We start from the raw sequence: 20,446 nt of genomic DNA, 5'->3' as shown, positions 1-20,446 counted from the left end.
CAGCAGTACAGAGAATCCCCAAGCCAGAACTCCCTGTGCTACACACTAACTCAAAACAATCACAAAGAGAGACAGGCGGTATGGATCTCAACCACAGAGATACTCTGAGATCTTGAAAACACTTGTGCATGTACTGAACTCATTAGAAGGAACTCTTTATTATTTTCTAGGGTCTTTTCACGTGTTTCAGAAGATGCCTATTAGGATGACAACACAGACAAAACCAATAAACTTACAAAGGATGCCTTTACAGAAGAGGGAGAAGAACAGAACAAATCCTCCAGAACAAGCTGTATTTCTAGCACACAACTATGCATCCTTTCACAAAGATTTCCTCCATTTAAATAAGATTATGAAAATATTTTTCCATCCCCTGCATATAATGTCAAATTTAAATTACTCTTCTTACTCACTAGTATTTCTCATGAACTTCTCATCTGGTTGCATTAAGGGTCTCTATTTTTTTCAAGCCAGCTGCCTTCCCCCCACCCATCCAATTTTAATAAAACCTGTTAACACGCTTGAGAGTCAAACATGAACAAAAATCTCCCATTCCCTCCAAAGTATGGCATTCATGAAGATGTCATGAATAAATAAACATTCTCTAGTGTTCTGTTTCTTTTGTCTAGCTTATTGGTGTTGAGAAACCCTCTTCTTCATTTATTTATGTTGGTATTTTATTTCCTTATTGAGTTTCAAAGATGAAAAGAGAAAAATAAGTACCAAGGAAATAGCTGATAGACTGAAATGACCAAGAATTTTCCCAGGGATGTTAAAAAAAAGTGCTTTAATATGAAGATGTTGGATTCTCATTATTTCATTTAATATACCTGCTTTTAATATGGAATGCATGACATTCTGTGTATGAGAGTAGACAGCAAGCCAGTATAGTAAAATCACTGTGCAGGAATGCAGTTCCTTCTAATTGTGATTTAATGATATTGCATTTTACACCCCGAAGCGACTGTTGTGCTCTGAAGTGAGGCAATCCTGCCTAGTCCACCCCTGTTCAAATGGTAGAATATGTACAGATCAGACAGCAAGTCAGTTTTGCACCAATCCACTGAGGTCCCCTGCGCTTGCCTGCAGCAGATGCAATATCCTTACCTTTCCCCAGACTCCCTAGAGACACAGTGCATGGCAACATACTTGCAGCTCCCAGTGAAAAGACAATGTGCAGGATCAAGTCAGCAAGTGGGCTGATCTCTTTGTGTCACCTCATACTTCATTACAGATCTTGGTAAATTGAGCAAATCTCAGAAAAATTATTGCTCAGACTCTAATTTTTAAACAAATTGATAAACCTCAGTGAAAATTAACAGACTTTGACAAATGCTAATTGTGTAGGCAAGATGCTTATCTTGAGTCTCAAAATACAGTCTACCTTTTGTGTCTTAAAAAATCCAAGCACTATACCTAATTCTTATATGCAACTAATATGAAATTTTAATTGTTTCATGTTGCCTGGTCCATTTTTCAAAGCCACAATAATTCTTTGGTAGAATTAAATCCAATTTGATCCTTCTACATGGCTTACCAAAGGACAGTGTAGTATCTTTTCTACACAGTGTTAACACACTCACTGTATTTTCTCAGCAAAAGTCCTTTCTAGAGGTGAAAATAGAGGCATTAGAGCACAACATGCTTTCTGTGTCCTACTTCATAACCTCACACCTTATATGAACTGTGAAACTTAAGACTAAGGGACAAACATGACAAACCAGCCAAACAGTACTATTTTTATTCTCATGACAAAGCCTGAGTTTGGTTGGTTGGGTTTTTTTACTTCTTTTTAAAGGCAAAAGTCATGCCTTTTCCAACTGAGGACAATAAAGGCTGTAAGAATGCTTAGAAACCTCACATTACCTTACTGGGTTGCAGCAATAAGTACGGAGATGCTACACTGACAAAAGTCCCGCTACTCAAGCGGTAACATGCTCTAACTTCCACTTACTCTGCAAAACAAAACAATAAAAAAAACCAACCTGCTGCATAGGTTTGAAGCTGTAGCCCTTGGGGCTGGAATCTTACAGGTTAAACTTACAGGTAAATTTTTGACAGAATTTGACTTTCAAATTTGTAGGGTAAATGCAGAAAGTAGTGGTGACTCAGTGCAGGCAGAGCTCCTCCCTTCTGAGTCACTTGTGCTTGGATGTCACAGGAAGACGGGAGCAGTGCTGCATTCCTGCAGGTGTCACCTTACCAAGGGATCGTACTACAGAGATCCTGACCTTTTGGCAGGGGGCTAAGAAAGCCTCCACGATCTTTTGCACATGGAGGGTTATTCCACTTTAGTGTTTGGGCCAAATTCTAACTTACCTCATTCCTACCTACCAAAGAAAGAAAACAGAAAGGGAAAAAAGATATCTCTGAAGCAGCAAAGATAATGTGGTCTGACAGTCCCTGAGGAAGAGGAATGCTGTGTTGCAGAGGAGCGCTGGCCGTACCACAGCAGCAGGTGGTGAGACTCAGCGCAGGGCAGTAAATCTCTCCAAGGTCCTTCTGGATTGAAGGCACTGAACAGCCATCACAGGCTGCTATTTTTTTTTAACAAATCACATCTAGTCCAACAAGTGGAACCACCTAAAAGCTATTGTTATATTGCAGCTATTTTTAGTTGAAGAAACCAAGACTGCAAAGTAAACTGGATAGTAAGAAGCACAGACTAAAAATACTTGACAGCAACATGATATCTTTGGATCAGAAAACATGGCTGAGCTAGTAAACAAGCTACTTTCTCCTACAGCACAACTCATGAGCGCAGGATGGGTGAGACTGGCAATACACTGTCTGTCCAAAGAGACAACAGCACATAAATGGGATGACCTCCAGCTAAAGTCCATCTTCCTCCTCTCTTCAGCCCTTGCAAAGAAAGTCTCAAGCTTTAGTCTGATTGTGCAAGTCACAACATGAAGAAGTCCTCTACATCCCTATCAAAAGATGCTGTGAGAAGAAGATGGAGCACAAACCTAATTCATCTGCATTTCCTCTACATGTCTTTGTGCCCCAGATACCTCCAAAGGAAAGGAGAGGACAGTTCTCTGGAGCAGTTATCTCTCTTCTTTGCTTGTGCTGTGATTAGCAGACATCCCTGGGTGAGTGCTGAGGAACACTGAAACCTCTCTTTTCCTCTTAATGAAAAAGTAGTCAAGGGAACATTTTGGACTCTACTTTTAATTGCTTAAGCAGTGAGGTGAAAGCAAATTTTCTTGCAAACTCAGTTTCCCCAGTACAAGCAATACAAGAAAAACTAAGTCCTTTAAAAAAACCCAAAGGGTTGGGTTGAACTTGACAAATGAGGATGTGGTATTTTCTGGCCATAAATTAGAACCTTCCAGCTCTCTGACAGGAAAGCACAAGTCACTCCTTTGGAGGGCTGAGAGTGCACGAGGCCACTGACACGGCTATTCCTGAATCCAGAGCTGCGTTCATGTCATCAGTTTCTCACTAAGGACTAAGGGGCTGAAGCATGTTTGAATGAGCTCTTCTCTGCATTTCTATCCATGTGTCCACATTTCATTTCTACTAACCTACTTCTGCTAAGAGATGTGCAGAGTTCTATGAGGCTGATGTCTGGCATACAGCTTGTCGACTGCCAGTTTAATCCCTTGTAATAATAACTGGCGAGGGTTTAGTGGCTGTCTTTCACCAGCATCCCCATATTTGTTTCCCCCCCACACTTATTTGACTGCAGGTCAGATGCAACCTGATGAAATTTGGTTTAATTTCTTTGCTTTTAGCAGTGCTTCACCAGTTTAGACTGATTGAGATTTTTTCTCAACAGTATTCTTTGTACCCGACTTCTTGTTTTGCATACAAAATACAAGTAAGTAATGAGTTTTGTGTTTTATCAGTCCAGGCTATGTGTATATGGCTCAGCAGACAGGTCCAAGCACTGGTTTTCCCATTGGGCACTATGGTGGGGTGGGTGTACAACATTTTAAAGATACACAGGAGTGTGCTTAGCAGGCAGTCATTCAGCTATCACACCACACAGAACACAATGGGATTTTGCAGATTTGTCAAATGTCTGTCTCTTAGTTGCCTGTGCTCAGGACAGGTAAGCATGAGACTCAGGTGTTTCACACTCCAATTTCTAAGTTTTAGCTAGTCTGCAAATCCCAGTTTATTGCTTCCCTGACACAACTGCCTTGCTTTTTGTCAACATTAAGAATCATTTTTCTAACCCTGAGCGTGTCACATGGTGGGTGTGAGAGCTTTGTGATTTTGCAGGTTCAGCCTCTGACATCGGCGCTCCCTCCATTACAGCATCATAGGACAACTTCAGTTCACGCCAGGCACCAGCTTCATTCTATTTTCTGAACTGTTCTAGCACTGGCCAGCACTGTTCAGTGTACTACCCATGACTTGGTATTCATAAACCCTTTTCCTTGGGTTTTTTTTTTCCTAACATACCTTTTCCTTATGTTCCCCTACAAACACAACATGCATGGTAACTTTTATGGATGCCTTCAACCTCTGGCTTCACTCATCATTCACCCCTGCCTCCCGTGACATGCCTATAATTTTCCTACAGATAGGCAATGTGTCTTAAATCTACAGTTCCTCAAGCTTTGAATTTTGTTTGCTGGATCACTGAAATTCTGTGTCACCTCTTCCATTGCCCTTTAAAGGGAAAAATATTCCCATCAGAAACTACACCTGGTGGTTGACATTTGGTGATTTAATTGGGAATAAGGACGTTTTCATAGTTGAAGTTCATGTGGTTTAGAGCTCTGATACTGTAACAAAAGGGACTTTGGAATATGGCATTATTAATAGGTATCGGGGAAAAAAAGAATCCTATAATGAAATCTGTTATAATAGGGACACTATCAGGAAAGAGGTGGTGGAAGCTTCCCCAGTTAGGAAACTTTTAGCAGAAATTCACAATTCAAGAACTTATCCTAGATAAAGATTGTAGATCAGCAAGAAGAGTGAGAAAATGATGAGGCTTCCAATTTTCCCTCACTGTGATCTGCTGGAACATGAGTGTACTACCTAGTTTATGCTTCCCTAGACAAAGTCAAACTACCACCCATGTAGCACACACTGAGCAGAGCAGAGGTTAGACATTCTGCTCTCCTCTGTAATGGGACGTGGTTGGTGGAAGTGCACAGATTAGCAGACAAAGCTGTGCCTAATGTTATTAGCCAAATGCTTTCACAGAGCTATGGCATTATGGAACTTCAGCAGAAATGTCTCACTGACCAAACTGATGCTAGGTTAACAGAGAAAGGATTACTTTTATTTTCAGCCCTGCATAACAAATCATGGTGGTTTATGCCCCAGGCATTCTAATAATAGTGTTAGCAAATAAAGTGTGCATTAAGTATATGTATATGAGGTATATGTATATAGAAATTCCAGCTGCATTTAATTGATGGTGCAGTGAATGTTCTGAAGACCACTATTATTTACTGAAATAAAGCACTAGCAAGAATGACTGGTGTGCAATATAATCACAGGTCTTTGTTGCTTCCAGAAACCTAATGAATGAACACACAACATCCATTGGTTTCCAACATGACAGGCATATGGTGTTCATAAATAAATAAAAAGCATGATATTACAGTTACGCTGATACCACTGAGTGGCAACATTTGGTAAACTGGAAAGCTGATTATTCTATCCTATCTTGACAGCAAAAACACAAAATCTCTGAGTAAAACCAATTAATTGTGACTGATAGCTTTTGGGGTTTCCTCCCATTAAGCTGTGTTACTAGGTTCCAAATGAAACACTAGATCACTTTTTCATTTATAGCTTCAGATATATATTTTAAAACCATTAAAAGTACATAGAACGTAATTGGCAGCTACAATACCCTTCAGCAACAATACCTCCATACCTAGGAGAGATTCCCAGCGATATATAAGACTGCAGCAGGAGCTGGGTGCCTAATCTACTTTGATTTAAAAGTGAGATCCTGAAAAGGCCAAAATAGCTGCCTGCAGGAACAATCCTGCTCTTTTACAGTGATCTGCTGTTTGTGGTAATTACCAAAACATGGGTAACCCTGGTTCAATTTCCAAATTTCCATGCGTTTAGGAACCTCAGTTTCACATCTCTCCCAGGAATGCTCTACCTAGACACTCCTCTTCTACATGTTCTCACTTCTTTCCCAAACTGCCACACTTTCACCAGTGGCATCATTCCTGCAAAATCTGCAGCATGCAGGAATACATTTCTTTCTGCTACACTTGCATTCTGAAGCCACAACCAGATCCCTAGCAATAAGTGTCAGCTGATCCATCTCAAAACACCAAAATACACCAAAATACATATTATCTTAAGCAACTGGGGACATGACACTTGTGAAGTTGTTCACAGACTTCCCTTCAGCACAATAAATGTTGTACAGTCCATGCCTTTAAATCTTAAAATCCATCAGTCTGACTGTAAACTTAGCCAGACATCCAGCATGGCCAGGTAAACACTATCCCATCAACTCAAGCTAACTTCAGGCTAATCCTCATCTGAATTCATCCAGATTCATCAGTTTTCTGTGGCACCTACAGGTTCTGTAGATAATTCTCACTCTTCAGGCTTTGGAGAAATCTAGCCCTACCACAAAGACACAAGCCCCAGTCAGTCCAGAACATTTTCACAATGGGTGAATCAGAAAGAACTCCCTTCCTAGGCTGTTCATGGTAACCTCCTTTGGGCTAACACTAGCCCAAAATCTGAAGTTAACATATGGTATAGGAGAGAAGCATACAGTATATTCCTGATCACTAAAGTGTTCAAATGGTCTTTAGTTAATTTCCATATGATAGAGGTCACCTTTCTCTTTGGGTAAACCTAAAGTGATGATTAAGACTGAGATATGGTTGGAAAAGATTTTTATTTTTGAGGGCTGCTGAAGGAGTAGATAGCCTGGTGCTAATAGAATCATATCAGCCACAGTTAGGTCATAAGATCATGCATCCAAGAGCTGGAGGCCTGTTTTTCACAGATTATGCCATGCAAAAATAAAGGCTTGTGTTCACAGTGGACTGAATGGATTAGAGGAGGTTGCAAATGATGAAGTATCACTTCTCTGGGGTTTAGGTAAGGATTCCTAGGAATCTTAAGGCTGGAAAATCTAGGCTGGAATCACCCTAGATTCTGTCAAGACCACAAAAGCAGAAAAAGGTCTGATGCTAGAAGGGATGTAAGGTAAAACTGAGTTTTGAGGAATTATACTCCAATAAGTAGGGGTTGTTTTCCTGTTATGGTGTTAGTGATACAGTTCAGTTATAGGAATGAATGGGCTAGAGAACTGTATTTATTCCTGAATTTTACTGGGATTGCCATCTTAAATTGAGGATGCTAATACAGTAGTAGGACTGTTGTAGCATAGCTTAGAGGATATATTTTGATCTGTTAATGGCCAGCTTCACTTCTGGTTTTACAGAAGAGGATGTGTTAGCCTGTCAGAGTAAGTCAAAAACTGTACTGCAGATATTTTGAATTAGCAGTACAAACAAGGGCTGCATGATGAACCCTACCTACATGCAAGAAGTTTGTCTTTTGTTGAGACTTAGGCATGGAAAATTAGGGGTTTTTTCTGAAAAAAAAAACCCAGGATTTTTTCTGAGTCCTCAAAGACCTGCTGTTGCTGCTAGACCAAAAAGCTAGATTTTGGGTTTGGGTCTGTCAATGTCATCAGTCTTCCCCTTGGCCTGAAAAAGCTGAATTCCTAAACACATCTGCAAGTATTTCTGTGATAGCCAAATGTTGCTTTTCTGGCCTTAATACGGGAGTTTGTGCAATGACTAGAAAGCCAGGCGAATTCACCCTTTGTGCAGACACCACAAGACACTCAGGAGTGCTGGGCACAGCAAAGGGAAAGGAAACGTGATGGGGTGGACTGCATTTGGTTTGAGATGAACGTTTTAGAAGTTCATCTTCCAGGTCCACAGGGGTCTGAGAAGGTAAATGCACTACTAAGTGGGCTGTGTGCTGCAGGGCTCCATTGAGCACTGACACCCTTAGCTGGGCTACTATTTAAGTTCAGGTCACTGGGCTAGAGTTTAAAGTTACTATTAGCCCTCGGAACAGAAGTGGTTGGAGTGTCAGGTTTAACACAATGTTCCAGACCAACAGGAGAGTCAAGCTGGAAGACATTTGGGGACAGAGTTAGCTGACCTAACCAAATTCAGGTGAATGTTAAGGGCTTGTCGTAATTTCAATTGAAAAGCAACATTTATGTCTCATCCTGCAGGCGCTGCTAGATTTCACTTGAGTTAGCCTTAACGTGTTAAACCTGAAGGGTCAACTATGGTTTAGTGACAGCATGGCTTAGGACTGGTATAGGTATAGGCCATTAGAACTAGGAAAACTACTGATGACAAAATCAAATGGAGAGCTAAGGTCAGATATGGACAAACAGGGCCTGAGCTTGGGGCTAAGTGCTCTCATTACAGTTAATGTTTGGTACCAGAGGGGCTGAAGAACTTAGTGAAAGTCTGTCCTGCAAATGATGCACTGCTCATTTTTCTAAGCATGAGAGTCTTCATAGGGAAAAGCCTAGCAGACAGAAGAAGAAAGAGGAAAGAGGCACACAGTACTTATCAAGACTTTGGGACTGCAAGAGAATGGTTTAGAAGTCTATACACATATGCACATCTGTTTTCCTCAGTCTTTAACCTTCGTCCCATCCTTCCGGTCTCCCTGCGAGTCTCCCTTCCCCCCAACTCCCACAGTCCTCTGTCTCTTCATGTCACACAGACATTCCTTTCTTTATGTTTCTCTTCATCCTACCCAGTCCCAGCATTGGGCAGAGGCAGCAAGAGAAGAGAAAAACAAGGGAAACAGCTTTACCATTTTTTTTCATCTTGTGACCAAACGAACAGCAAGAATCACAACCACCAGCACCACCACAATAAAAATGGACGTGTTGCAGCACCGTAGTCCTGCTAGCCGGGAGAGAGCAGTAAGTGAAGGCTGCAGAGGTTTGACCACAAGCCCTCGGGGAGGGATCGAAGCATTTGAGGACCGCCAGCAGCCGGTGAGCCGGCTGTGCCCGCGGGCTCTCTGGCCGGCCGGGCACCGCTGACCCCACCGGACCCTGTCTCCCGGCACTTGCTGTTTGCAGCAAACCTGCCTCGAAGGGCACCGGGCGTCCCCGAGGGGCACCCCTGAGGCCGCCCCTTTGCCCGGCGGCCCCGAGGCCCGGCTGCCGCGGCACGGGGGGCATCCAGCTGTTGCCAACAGCTGTGTGTCAGCCCCGGCCGCGCCGCGGCCGAGCGCGGGGTCCGCCCCGCCGGCGTCCCCGCCCCTGCGAGGAGGAGGAGGAGGAGGAACCGAGAGTGACCGACCCGGTGGCTTTTAGGGGGGAGGCCACTCAGTTGTTAGAGCCCAGGCCCTGCACTCCTCTTGCAGCTGCTGTTTCTGCTCGTTTCCAGCACTACGGCCGCCAGGCTGGCTGCTGCCCGGCCTCCCCTCCTCCTTTTGCCGGTACCTACCTCAAAACCGCCCGAGGCTGCGAGGCTCCGCTCTTGAAGGAGGAGGAAGCTGGGTCTGCAAAGGCAGAAGGGAATTGCATTGTAGCTGGGTGGCGGGGGGAAAACGGGGGGCGGGGGAAGAGAGGAGAGAGAAAAAAAAATTAAAAGGAAAAAAGGAGCGGGGCTGACTCTGGAAGCGGGTCTCGCCGCCCAGGACCCGCACGCCCCGGCCGCCACGCGTGGGTGCAGATCGCGGCGCGGCGCGCAGGGCCGGGCTGAAGATGCACACGACGCAGAAGGACACCACTTACACCAAGATCTTTGTCGGGGGCTTGCCCTACCACACCACCGATTCCAGCCTGCGCAAGTACTTCGAGGTCTTTGGGGACATCGAGGAGGCGGTGGTCATCACCGACCGGCAGACGGGCAAGTCCCGGGGATACGGCTTTGTAAGTGCCGGGGCGCGGGGCAGGGCGGTGGGCGGCTGCGGGGGGGCATCGCGGGGAAACTTCGGCGGGGGCCGCTCTGGGGAGCTCAGGGGCCGGGAAGGGCTACCGAGCGTCCGGCTTTTTGCTTTTCTCCCTTTTTTTTTTTTTTCCTTTTTATTTTTCTCCCTCCCTGCTGGGGAGTTTGGATAGAGGTGGAGGGGGTGGGGTGGGGAATTACTGAATAAGGAGATTGAGGGGGGGAATTACCCAATTCCTCGCACACCGCCGGCGCGCCTGTTGCTCGCTGATACGGCCGCTGCGGGGTTTATCTGCCGGCGGCCGAGCTCGGCCCGCGCCCTCCGCCCTGCGCCCGCCGCGGCTGCCGGCGCCCCGTTCCGCTCGGCGGGCGGGCCGGGGCCGGGGTCCGGCCGGGGGCCCCTCGGCGCCGCCCGCGGGCACGGCCGGGTCGCTGCTGTGGGCGGGAGGCTTCTCCTTCCCCGCGGAAAGGGATCTAATGCGCGGCATCGCCCGTTAAGGTCACCATGGCCGACAGAGCTGCTGCTGAAAGGGCTTGTAAGGACCCCAACCCCATCATCGATGGCAGGAAAGCCAACGTGAACCTGGCGTACCTGGGTGCCAAGCCGCGGATAATGCAGCCAGGTGAGGAAGCAGCCCTGAATGGCTTTTCTCTCCGTACCTCAGGTTTCTGAAGAGAGTAAAACTTCAAAAAAAGGTAGTGCTGCCCTCCACCTTCCTGAAGTACGCACACAGTTGGGCGTGCTTTGGTTTTGATGTTTAAATGCAGCATGTAGTAATTTTCTGGCTATTTTGCACATGTGCCTTATTTAAAAAACAAAAGCGATCAAAGATAAAATATCTGAAGCTCCCCAGGAAGACTTCCACAGCTCAAACACTTCATTGGTTATTCCTGCTGCTGGGAATGTGGTGGCGCTGACCATTTACAGTATCGTTGCAGGGTAAGATTGGCCTAGGAGTGAATCGCTTCCAATGTGTGCGGTCTTATTAATACAAACAATATCTTAATACAAACTTCTTGGGCAGATGGGAGCTATTATGCAGATTTTAAAATGAAATGGCTTTTCCTAAGACCACATCTGAGACAATCTGATGTCCTAGCCTCTTCCCAGACTGCTGCTTTGCAGCAAGAGTGAGAGGAGCGTGGAGTGTGTGCACATTTGTGCTCTAAAGGAGGTCATTCTGAATTCCCCCGTGTTTAGCCTGATGAACACTTGTGCGAGTAATTAAGTGCCCGCCAAGGAAAGACAGGGTTTACGCTAGGGTGTCTGGAGAACAGAAATGAAGTTGGGATTTGACCCCCTATGCTAAGTCCTGATGAGTAGAGGTGACTTAAATCTTTAAGTCTGTAGAAATTGCACAAATACACCAATGAATGAAAAGTACCACACAGTCATTCAGATGTTAAAGTTAGGGATCCAAATGGAGCACCATGTAAAATGTGAACAAAAACTCTGTACTTGTTTAGAAAAAGTCATTTTCCTAAACATCTCTACGAAAGCGTGTGCTTTACTGGTTTAAGTTCTCTCTGTGTGTGTGTCTATGGACTGATATATTTTACTTTCTAATTTGGGGTTCTACAGCCTTTTTGCTGTTGTTACTGCAGGCTGTTAGTAAAGGCTCTTACTCTGCGTTTTTTTGTGTGTGTGTGTGTATACATATAGCATAAATAAGTGGCCAAAAAACACCCATACAGAGAATGCGATGTGTTTTTGTTGGTAGGTTTTGCCTTTGGTGTCCAGCAGCTTCATCCCGCTCTCATACAGAGGCCTTTCGGGTAAGTCTCAATGGGACCTCAAACAGGGGAGGAAAACAAAAAATCTTTTTTAAAAAAAAAAGGAAAGAAAAAGTATGATTGTTGAAGGCCTCTTGCAATAGCATCCTTAAAGCTGGCCAGCAATGCTGAAGCTCTCAGATTTATAAATGTATACTCATAAATGCGCTCACCTTGTCGGTCATGTTCTAAATGCCGCAGCTGAGTCAAGTTGTGTGGGACGTGGCCCTTCCGACTAAGCACTCCAGTCCCACATGACCCTATGATAAAACAAGGAGGTATGACTTGATGCAAGATTGCTGTGCCCCATTTCTCTTTTTTCAGCTTGACTCAATGTTATTTATCTCTTTCTAATCTGACAGGGATCGTTTACAGTTAAGATAACTGATCAGAAGGATATGATGATAAGAGGTGGAATAGTTCTGTTTGGAATTAAACTCTGTAACCAGTAGACTCAAACACAAACAAGCTAAAATGGTGATTAACGATGCATGTATGTTTTTTCATATAGTCAATAGACCTCCGTGTGCTTTTTTTTTATTTATTACAGTAATGAAGTGGTGTTGATAGCTAAACTGTGTGCTTTTATTTAATTGAAAGAGCTGTAGTGAAAGTTTTTTGGGGGGGATCTTTTTTAATTTTGGTTTTGTTGTTGAGGAGTGACTTTGCCATGGGGAGCAAAGGGCCTTTTTTTTCCTTGCTTTCAAGCTGTAGCCTGTGACTTTTTTAACCATATTTTGTAGTGAGTGCTAAATTGTGTGACTTCTTGATTTTTAAGTAAATCAACATATTGCTTGCATGTTCATAATTTTTGGGAGGTTTGTTCTTGGGAAGGGTGTGGATCTCCTTATTAACGATGTGCGTCCATTTGGGCTTTCTAATTTGAGGGGATTTTTTCTTCAATCTGTCTTTAATATCTAGTGCATTTCTCCTGAATTTGAGTATAAACTATTCCTAAGTGGATCTAACTCTTGCTTTTTATAGGCATATCATTAGGAGTTGAAGTCTGCTTTTAAGCTTTCCATAGTGCCACTTCACTAATGCACAGTGACTGAGAAACTCATTGCGAAATAGTGTCTTTTGCTAATTAATGCATAAGCTAACAATTAAGTAGGGAAAATGTATCATATATGTATTTTGTTTATTTGGTTAGAATGGCTTTAGAATATAATACTTATCTGTTATTAAGCAACAACAGCTTCTCAGTAATTTGATTTGTCAGAATGGAAGGAAAAGACAGTTCCTATCCTGAAAACCATAGGAAAAAGTTTTTCCTAGAAACTTCATTTTAAAAGAGCATGCTGATTCTTCCAAGAGTGGGGAGGCTGTAAAAACTATCTTTTTTTTTTTACCTTGTTATGATTATCCTCTACTGTATTTTGCTTGCTTCTTTGAAGTGTGAGATGACAGTGTGTATGCAGTGATCAGTTTATGCTGCCTGCACTAAGGTAGGCAGGAGGCAGAACACCTCCTCTCCAGAGCTGTTAAAACACTTGTTGAAAAGGGAACTACTGAATTGTGCAGGGATCAGCTGTGGAGAGACTGAGTATTTGCTGAGCACAACAGCAAATTTGTTGTGGCAGTCCCTTGCTTAAAGGACTCTGCAAATGTAGGTGTCTTTCTTACTTTCCTTACCCAAAGCCAACAATAGATGACATAAACCATATTTAAGTCAGGGAAATCCTTCCAGCAAGCTGAATAAGGTTAGATTTCTAAAGCATTGCACATAAATCTGAAAGAATGTTTGTCACAGAGTATATATATAAATACTGGTATATATTTCATGTATATATGAAATTGGTAATTTTTCATTCATCCTTGGTTGTTGCATTTCTTTTACTATGTAAACAACAGAGATTACCAATCCTTCTTCCTCCTCAAAATTTCCAGTGACCTGTACCTTTATCTAAAGTATGTAGTTCAGATTAAGGAGAACAGCATTCATTAGGATGAATGAACATGTTCATTCACTTCATTGAAAGTAAGAGGGAATGTTTCAGCATTCTTTGAGTCTCCTTCTGTTGAAGAGTTCACTTTTGCTGTGTAGTTTGCATTGAAATACATGGTCACCCTAAAGCCTTTTTTCTTCCTGTGCAGTTGCACTTTGGAAGTACACTTCCCTGATACGCTGTGTGAAACAGGCTGTAGTGGTGATTCAGTGCCAATACTCAGCTAATCCATACACAAAAGCTTCAGATCTTTTGTGGTTGAGTTTTGGGTTTTTTCCCTTACAGTGCAAATTAGTGAGGTGCTGCCATATTTTGGTACGGTCAGCTGTGTTTTAGAATCACAGAATCATAGAATAGCCTGGGTTGGAAGGGACCTTACAGATCATGTTGTTCCAACCCCTGCCATGGACAAGGACACCTTTCCCTAGACCATGTTGCTCAGAGCTCCATCCAGCCTGGCCTTGAACACTCTCAGAGATGGGGCATCCACAACATAAGGTTTCACATCTATCAAATAATAAACTTAAAATAATTTGATTATGTTACATTACTTTTACTGAGAAGATGCAGAAGTTCAATATTCTGACTTAAGTACAACACAGTTATGGTGGAGGGAGAGAGAAACTAGATTAGCTTCAACGCATGATGCATTTAAAATGCAGGGAATTTTTTTTATTCAGTGCTGCAGAATAACATTTCTTCCTGCTCTTTACATTCAGCATCTATCTTACTGTTGATGTGTTTCATAGAAAGCTGTTTGATCACAGAATTGGTTATTTATACAGCTTTGTTTTCAGGATTGTGTACTAAAATACTGTTTCTGAATTCAACAGGAATTTATGGAGGGGGAAGATGACTTTGTTTCCCAAGATAGCTTTTCTTATTTTGCTGATCTAATTTTTACTTTAATATTGGTGGGAAAATTCAAGGTTATTCATAGGTATTGCTGAAGGACATAACTGGTGTGGAGATTTTTTTATTTTCTGTCTAAAACCTGTACTTATATCAAAATGAAAACATTCCCACTGTTTTCAGTAAGACCAGAGTTAAATCCAAAATTATTAAACCCATTATCAAACAGTTGGCTGATATGACATGCTTGATATCTTCCAAGATTTAGGCAAATCTGCCTTTCTTAAGAGAGAAGGAAAAGCACCCTCTTGAGTTTTTGATCAAAAGATCTGTATAATACTAGACTACAGATAGTCTGAAAAGAGGGAATGAAGCTGGAACAGTCAGAAGTTAGCCTGCTGTTATGTCCTCTTAGTGGTTATCAGATAAAAGGAAACATAGTAAGGGTCTTGTATGTTTAATGTTTATGCAACCTATTTCTCTTTAAAGGAGAGCTGTTCATTGGTGAAAATCTGCTCTTTAACTATGCTTACAAAAGCAAACAATGCCATGCAAGGGCCAAAGCAAAACATTTTTTTTAAAGTTGAATATCTAGTTTTTTTGTGAATGTAATGCTGAGAGTTCTTTAACTAAGATGCGCTACTCCTGCTGAATTTCTGTATGCCACAGCTCTCTGCATTAATCTCAAAAGTCTTCTTTCCTTTGAAATTATCATTCCCTTTATTGTTGCCTATAGGATTATTCTTGAGGTCTTTAGTTAAACATAAATCTTCTGTTATAACAACAAAGAAAGTCTTAAGGCACATGGCAGGGATGTAGGTCATTGAATTTTGAGTATCTCAAAGCTACAGTTATTGCTAAAGTTAAATATGGCTTCTATTTTCCTTTATTGCAAAAGCATAAAACAGTAAATACACATTCCAAAATAAAAACTACTGCCAGGAAAGAGAGCTTAAATCCTGTCAATTTCTCACACTATCACTTTGAAAAGTAAAGCAGCAGCTTTTATTTAAAATGAAGGATACTAAGGATTTCTAGTGTAACTGGGAATTGCTTTTTCAGCTTTTGACCTGGCAGAGCATGAAAAGCAGTTGGGTTCTGAATGGCTGAGATCTTCGTGTCCTGGCCTCTGCAGTAGGTAGAAATTTACTTTGGCCATATAAAGCCATTTTACTTGACTGAAAACAGTTGTAGCATGACAGATGATCAAAAATAGCCCCACTGCAGCTTATGCTGTCAATCATCATGTGTTAAATGGCATGGTGGAGAGGAGCCTGCACAGGGTTTATGTTTATTGTAGGGTAAGATGTGGCAAACAGATAATGTTTCATAACTTCACCACCTGTTAGTTTCTTGGCTTAAATAAACCAAGTCACAAGAGCTTAAGTAGAAGCACATGTATCTTTCTGTCTTTTTCAAGGATATGGCCGAGTATCCAAGTGTCTTCAGAAAATCTTAGTAACATCAGTTCAAGGCAACACAAGCAGCCTGAAAAGCTTTCTTATTGTCTCTTCTGTTAGAATTACTCTCTTCCACAAGTGCTGAATGTAAAGATTGCTTTGATGTGATGTTAAATGGACTCTTCGTGATGCAAAAGAGGCTCTCTGTGACTCAGATTTGTTTTTATACTTCTGTCCCTAAATGCTTAAGAAATATGGTGTAATGTTTATTAGAATTGTACTTGGTTGGTGACCAATACAAATTGCTTGCTTATGCTCATCCATATGGAGAGCTCAGGTAATGATGTGTATTTAAATGCACAGAGCCAGCTTAAGTATGCTTCAAATGCACTTCTGGCTAATCACTTCATAAATTAGGTGAGTGTTAAAAACCCAACTTATGGTTTCGTTTTATGTTTTCTTTCCCTTCCCAATCCCTCCCTATTTGTCACTCTTTTTTTTCCCCTTCCCACAATAGGAAATGAATTTCATTTACATGTTGGGTTTTTATGATTGTGGTGTTCATGTCTTAAACATGGCAACTGAACATTTCTCTCTGCTAATACTCCTATTCAAGCGACTGAGCTCTTTTTTTCTGAAAAAGAAAACTAAGCTGTTTTAAAGTCTATCACTTATTTTAAACTACGTTTTGCTATGATTCCAGTTGACAGTGTCCCCTCTGATTGCAAATGTTTCCTTGTTGACCACTTAAGTACATCTTAAAGCTGTTCTAAAAATGAAACAAAAAAATACCCCAACAAACCTTTCCATGAAATCTTGAATTTGGAGAATAGAAGACACTTTTTACTACTACAGTTTTCATCTGTGCCTAAAGTGTGTTCAAAGGTTGGTGCAGTCTTTAGAGGTGTCTGTAAAGGTAAAGAAAGTTCAGTATGAAATAGCAGTGAATCTGTACAGGAAGTTTTTCATGCATTTATAGAGATTCACTGGCTGGGAAGGGGTTGCATATATGAAGGACTTCTCTTTGGCAATCCAGATGCAAGACAGGGTTATGAATGTAAAAGTATTTTTTTAAATCATAATATAAAATCCAACCATGAGATTAACATGTATTTACACTTGTGTGCTAAGACAAAGATATGACCAGTTTTTAAAATTAAAGGGCTAAGTAAACAAGCCAAGAAAGCAAATTATGTGACTTGGACAAGATGGGAAAGTGTTTACTGATCTATTCAGAATGGTTCTTTCTTAAACTGTAAATTTGTGGTTTTTTTGCTTTTGTTAAGCACCAGATCTATTTAGACTTAATCTTATGCCCACCTCCCAAAAAACTCTATGCTGTATGTCTTGCATAGAAATAAACAAGCTGGCACAAAACAGGACATCAGTGACCTGATAATCAAACAGGTTTGACTCTTGTGTCCTTATGAACTTTTATAAAAGTGTGATGCACATGTACTTAGGAGTCACTGTTATGGATTTTAATAGCATCTATGTAGCTTCCCCTCAATGGCCTCTTGTGACGGAGTGAGCTGCACTATCGTTCGTTTGGAAAGTGTGATTCTTGCTGTGTTTACCACACTTGTGAACTCTATTTAAACTCCTTTGTCGCCTGTGTTGGTTTTTTTCTTATTTTTAATAAGGGTGACTGAGGTTGCAGAGAAATTAATGTGTGCTGAGTCTGCATAGCAACTTATGTAGGGTTGCCACAATACCCTCTTAACATGCCTCCCTGGGAAGACTTGACATAAAGTCAGAGTTCAATAATTTTGTTGCCTTATTGGCTGTTGTTGAACTCATTATAGTGATGCTGTCAAACTGCTCAGTTACTAATAATAAAAGTATTGCAGGAAGTAATTTTACTAAGAGTCAAATAGTTAAGAGAGAAGAGGGGTAATAAAAACGACTTACAGGTGATTTGAAAAACAAGTACTGCAATTTTCCGGATGGAATAATCAAGTCCTTAGTCCTTCAGAATTGTCTTAAAACAGACATCAGTAATGCTGGTACTTTGAATGGCCTTAAAGATAATATCCTTAAGGAACACCGAAAACCCCAGCTTAACTCAGCTACAACGCTGTGCTTTGGAGCGATGCATCTCTTTGGGCCAGTGAACTGATAATTGGTCCATCGAGTCAAGTTATTGTGGCAACCCTATGCACATAACAACAACTAAATTGAGTTTGTTTTAGTTCGGAGTATGGATATGACACTTAGGCGCTGACTCGCGTACCGACTCTAACTCCCTCTCCCATCTTTCAACAGGATACCCGCTCACTATGTCTATCCACAGGCTTTTGTGCAGCCCGGAGTGGTAATTCCCCACGTGCAGCCCGCGGCAGCCGCTGCCTCCACCACGCCCTACATCGACTACACCGGCGCGGCGTACGCGCAGTACTCGGCGGCGGCGGCCGCCTATGAGCAGTACCCGTACGCCGCCTCCCCGGCCGCTGCCGCCGGCTACGTGGCGGCCGGGGGCTACGGCTACGCCGTGCAGCAGCCCCTGACCGCAGCAGCGCCCGGCACGGCCGCGGCGGCCTTCGGCCAGTACCAGCCCCAACAGCTGCAGGCAGACCGCATGCAATAGCGGACGGAGTTCCGAAGGAAGCTCGCCAGCTCTCTCTTCCTCTTCTCGGCCTTCCAGTAGAAGTAGTTAACAGAGACAATTCGTAGTAACTAAGGAGCTTTAAGGAAAGCGATGCTATTGCGAAACTAAAGATTTTTATTCCGCTGTCTTCATACAGTATGCATCCAAATCTTGTTGTTAGAGGGGAAGGGTAGTGCGGCATGTCTAGTTTCAATTATCAAGCCAGAAGAAAATGGGGGAAAAATACTGTACTGTCATGAAAGAGTGGCAGGAGTACCAATGGGACTTCATGTTTTCAAACGAACAAAAAAGAACCAAAAAAAAAGCAAAGATGTACTTTCTACAGTATCAGGGAAGCAAAACTGCCTTTTATAAGTAAGAAAATGGTATCTGAAAAGTTTGAACCAGGGAAAAAACTTGAGTCAGCAATATGTAACCTTTAACTATTTAAGAGGAAATGAGCTTAAAGCACTGATTGTCCTTTCTAGCTTTCAGAAGTTGTCTTTGTGAGATAGGACCTTGTCACTGTCTCACTGACGGGCACCGAACAACCCAAGGAAGATGGCCGGCTGGTAAGATGGCGGACAGGCACCAAAGTTATTTTCTTCTCTGTCCTCTGGATGAGTGGAACTATGGAGCAAGTGATGTGGAAGTAAGGGGTGCAACAGCTGTAGAGACAATCAATAACACAGACAGTTCTGGACAGAACACATCACTCGTGCTCATGTGATGAGCTTGTCACATCCTAATCCCTCGCCCCATCCCGTTTCACTTTTGGGAAACTTTAACTGCTGGTGTCAGCTATTCTGATTCTAAAATAGGATCAGCCCTTTACTACAACAGCCTTCTCTTTCTATTTATTGCATCTATTCGTAACTTGTGAATAAAGGCAGGAAGAAGCCTAATTAATTAAAACCTTTTAAGAACTGTTTTAAGGGAATTTTCTTTTCTGAAACCATTTGTACAATTTTAATATCTATTTCAGGATTATATTTAAAGTATTTATTAGCAAATACACAGTACACAAGGCAACTTTTTGTTACCAAGACTGCAGTTCCTGAAGGGTTAATGGTATGTGATTTATACTGTGCCTTAATTGTTATGCTATTTAAAAAGAAATATTTATTTTGAAAGTTTTACTATGCTGCACTCTAAAGAAAGCGACTTTAGATGTGACACTGTAAAATTATGTATTCATCTCATGGTATAAATTATTTAGTAGGCTTAGATGTAGCATATTAAATATTAACCTAATTAACTAAGGATGTTGACTTGGATTTATTTAAATTCAGTATGTGCACTGTATGAGGGTACTCTTAAATTAACACTTTTTTAGGTTTTTACATAAAATATTGCTAGTTCATTCTTTTTCCCTCTACTAGTTATTCATGTAGACCTCTCAAATACATTAGTGCCATTTTCTCACTCATCTGTATGTAGACTGACTATTTTTCCCTTTGCTAGAAAATGCTGCTTTACATTGTCCTGTGAAACTACAATACTTGCAATTTTTATTCTTGACTGAAATGGAATTTAATATTTTACACTGTATTGGATTTTTTTATACTTGAACAATTTCATACAAGGGAAGACAGGATAGCATTTTTATGGACTTTATCCAATGTCACTGGATTTATTTGAAGTATTCTGAATACTAGCCAGTGTTACAATGTAGACGTGACTCTCCTGTGCATATTATTTATTCAGTATGTATATTGCTTTACAACATTTCAGATCTCTTAATCTATTCACTCGTATTAAAACAATAAAAAAAATGTTGTTTCATCCTGTCTAGTGTTGTTCTTGCCCAAATTGTCTTAGATCTTGTTTAGTTAAAACTAGAGGGAAAATCTTTTATATAGTTTTCCTGGTCTGTGGGGTGAATAGCAGCATGTACACTGACTTCAAATACACAGAATGATGGGAACTGTATTACATGGAGGAGATTCTGTTGAGGAGATGGAGAAGATCCATTCTGAGGTTTGTCAT

At 41.7% G+C, this 20,446-nt stretch overlaps 1 protein-coding gene across 1 annotated transcript; it reads left to right on the top strand.

The window, feature by feature from the left end:
* The first annotated feature begins 9,591 nt into the window (after positions 1-9,591).
* RBM24 (RNA binding motif protein 24) lies at positions 9,592-20,226 on the top strand. Its single transcript, XM_054285432.1, has 4 exons — positions 9,592-9,880; positions 10,396-10,519; positions 11,618-11,672; positions 18,136-20,226. The coding sequence occupies exons 1-4, from the start codon at positions 9,713-9,715 to the stop codon at positions 18,455-18,457; spliced, it is 669 nt and encodes a 222-aa protein (XP_054141407.1). The 5' UTR covers positions 9,592-9,712; the 3' UTR covers positions 18,458-20,226.
* Positions 20,227-20,446: the final 220 nt, after the last annotated feature.

The sequence above is a fragment of the Melozone crissalis genome, unplaced genomic scaffold, assembly GCF_028551555.1.
Source record: "Melozone crissalis strain CALT ecotype California unplaced genomic scaffold, PUWL_Pcris_2 ptg000042l_1, whole genome shotgun sequence".
Taxonomy (NCBI): Eukaryota; Metazoa; Chordata; class Aves; order Passeriformes; family Passerellidae; genus Melozone; species Melozone crissalis.
This window is presented reverse-complemented; position numbering and strand designations above follow the sequence as displayed.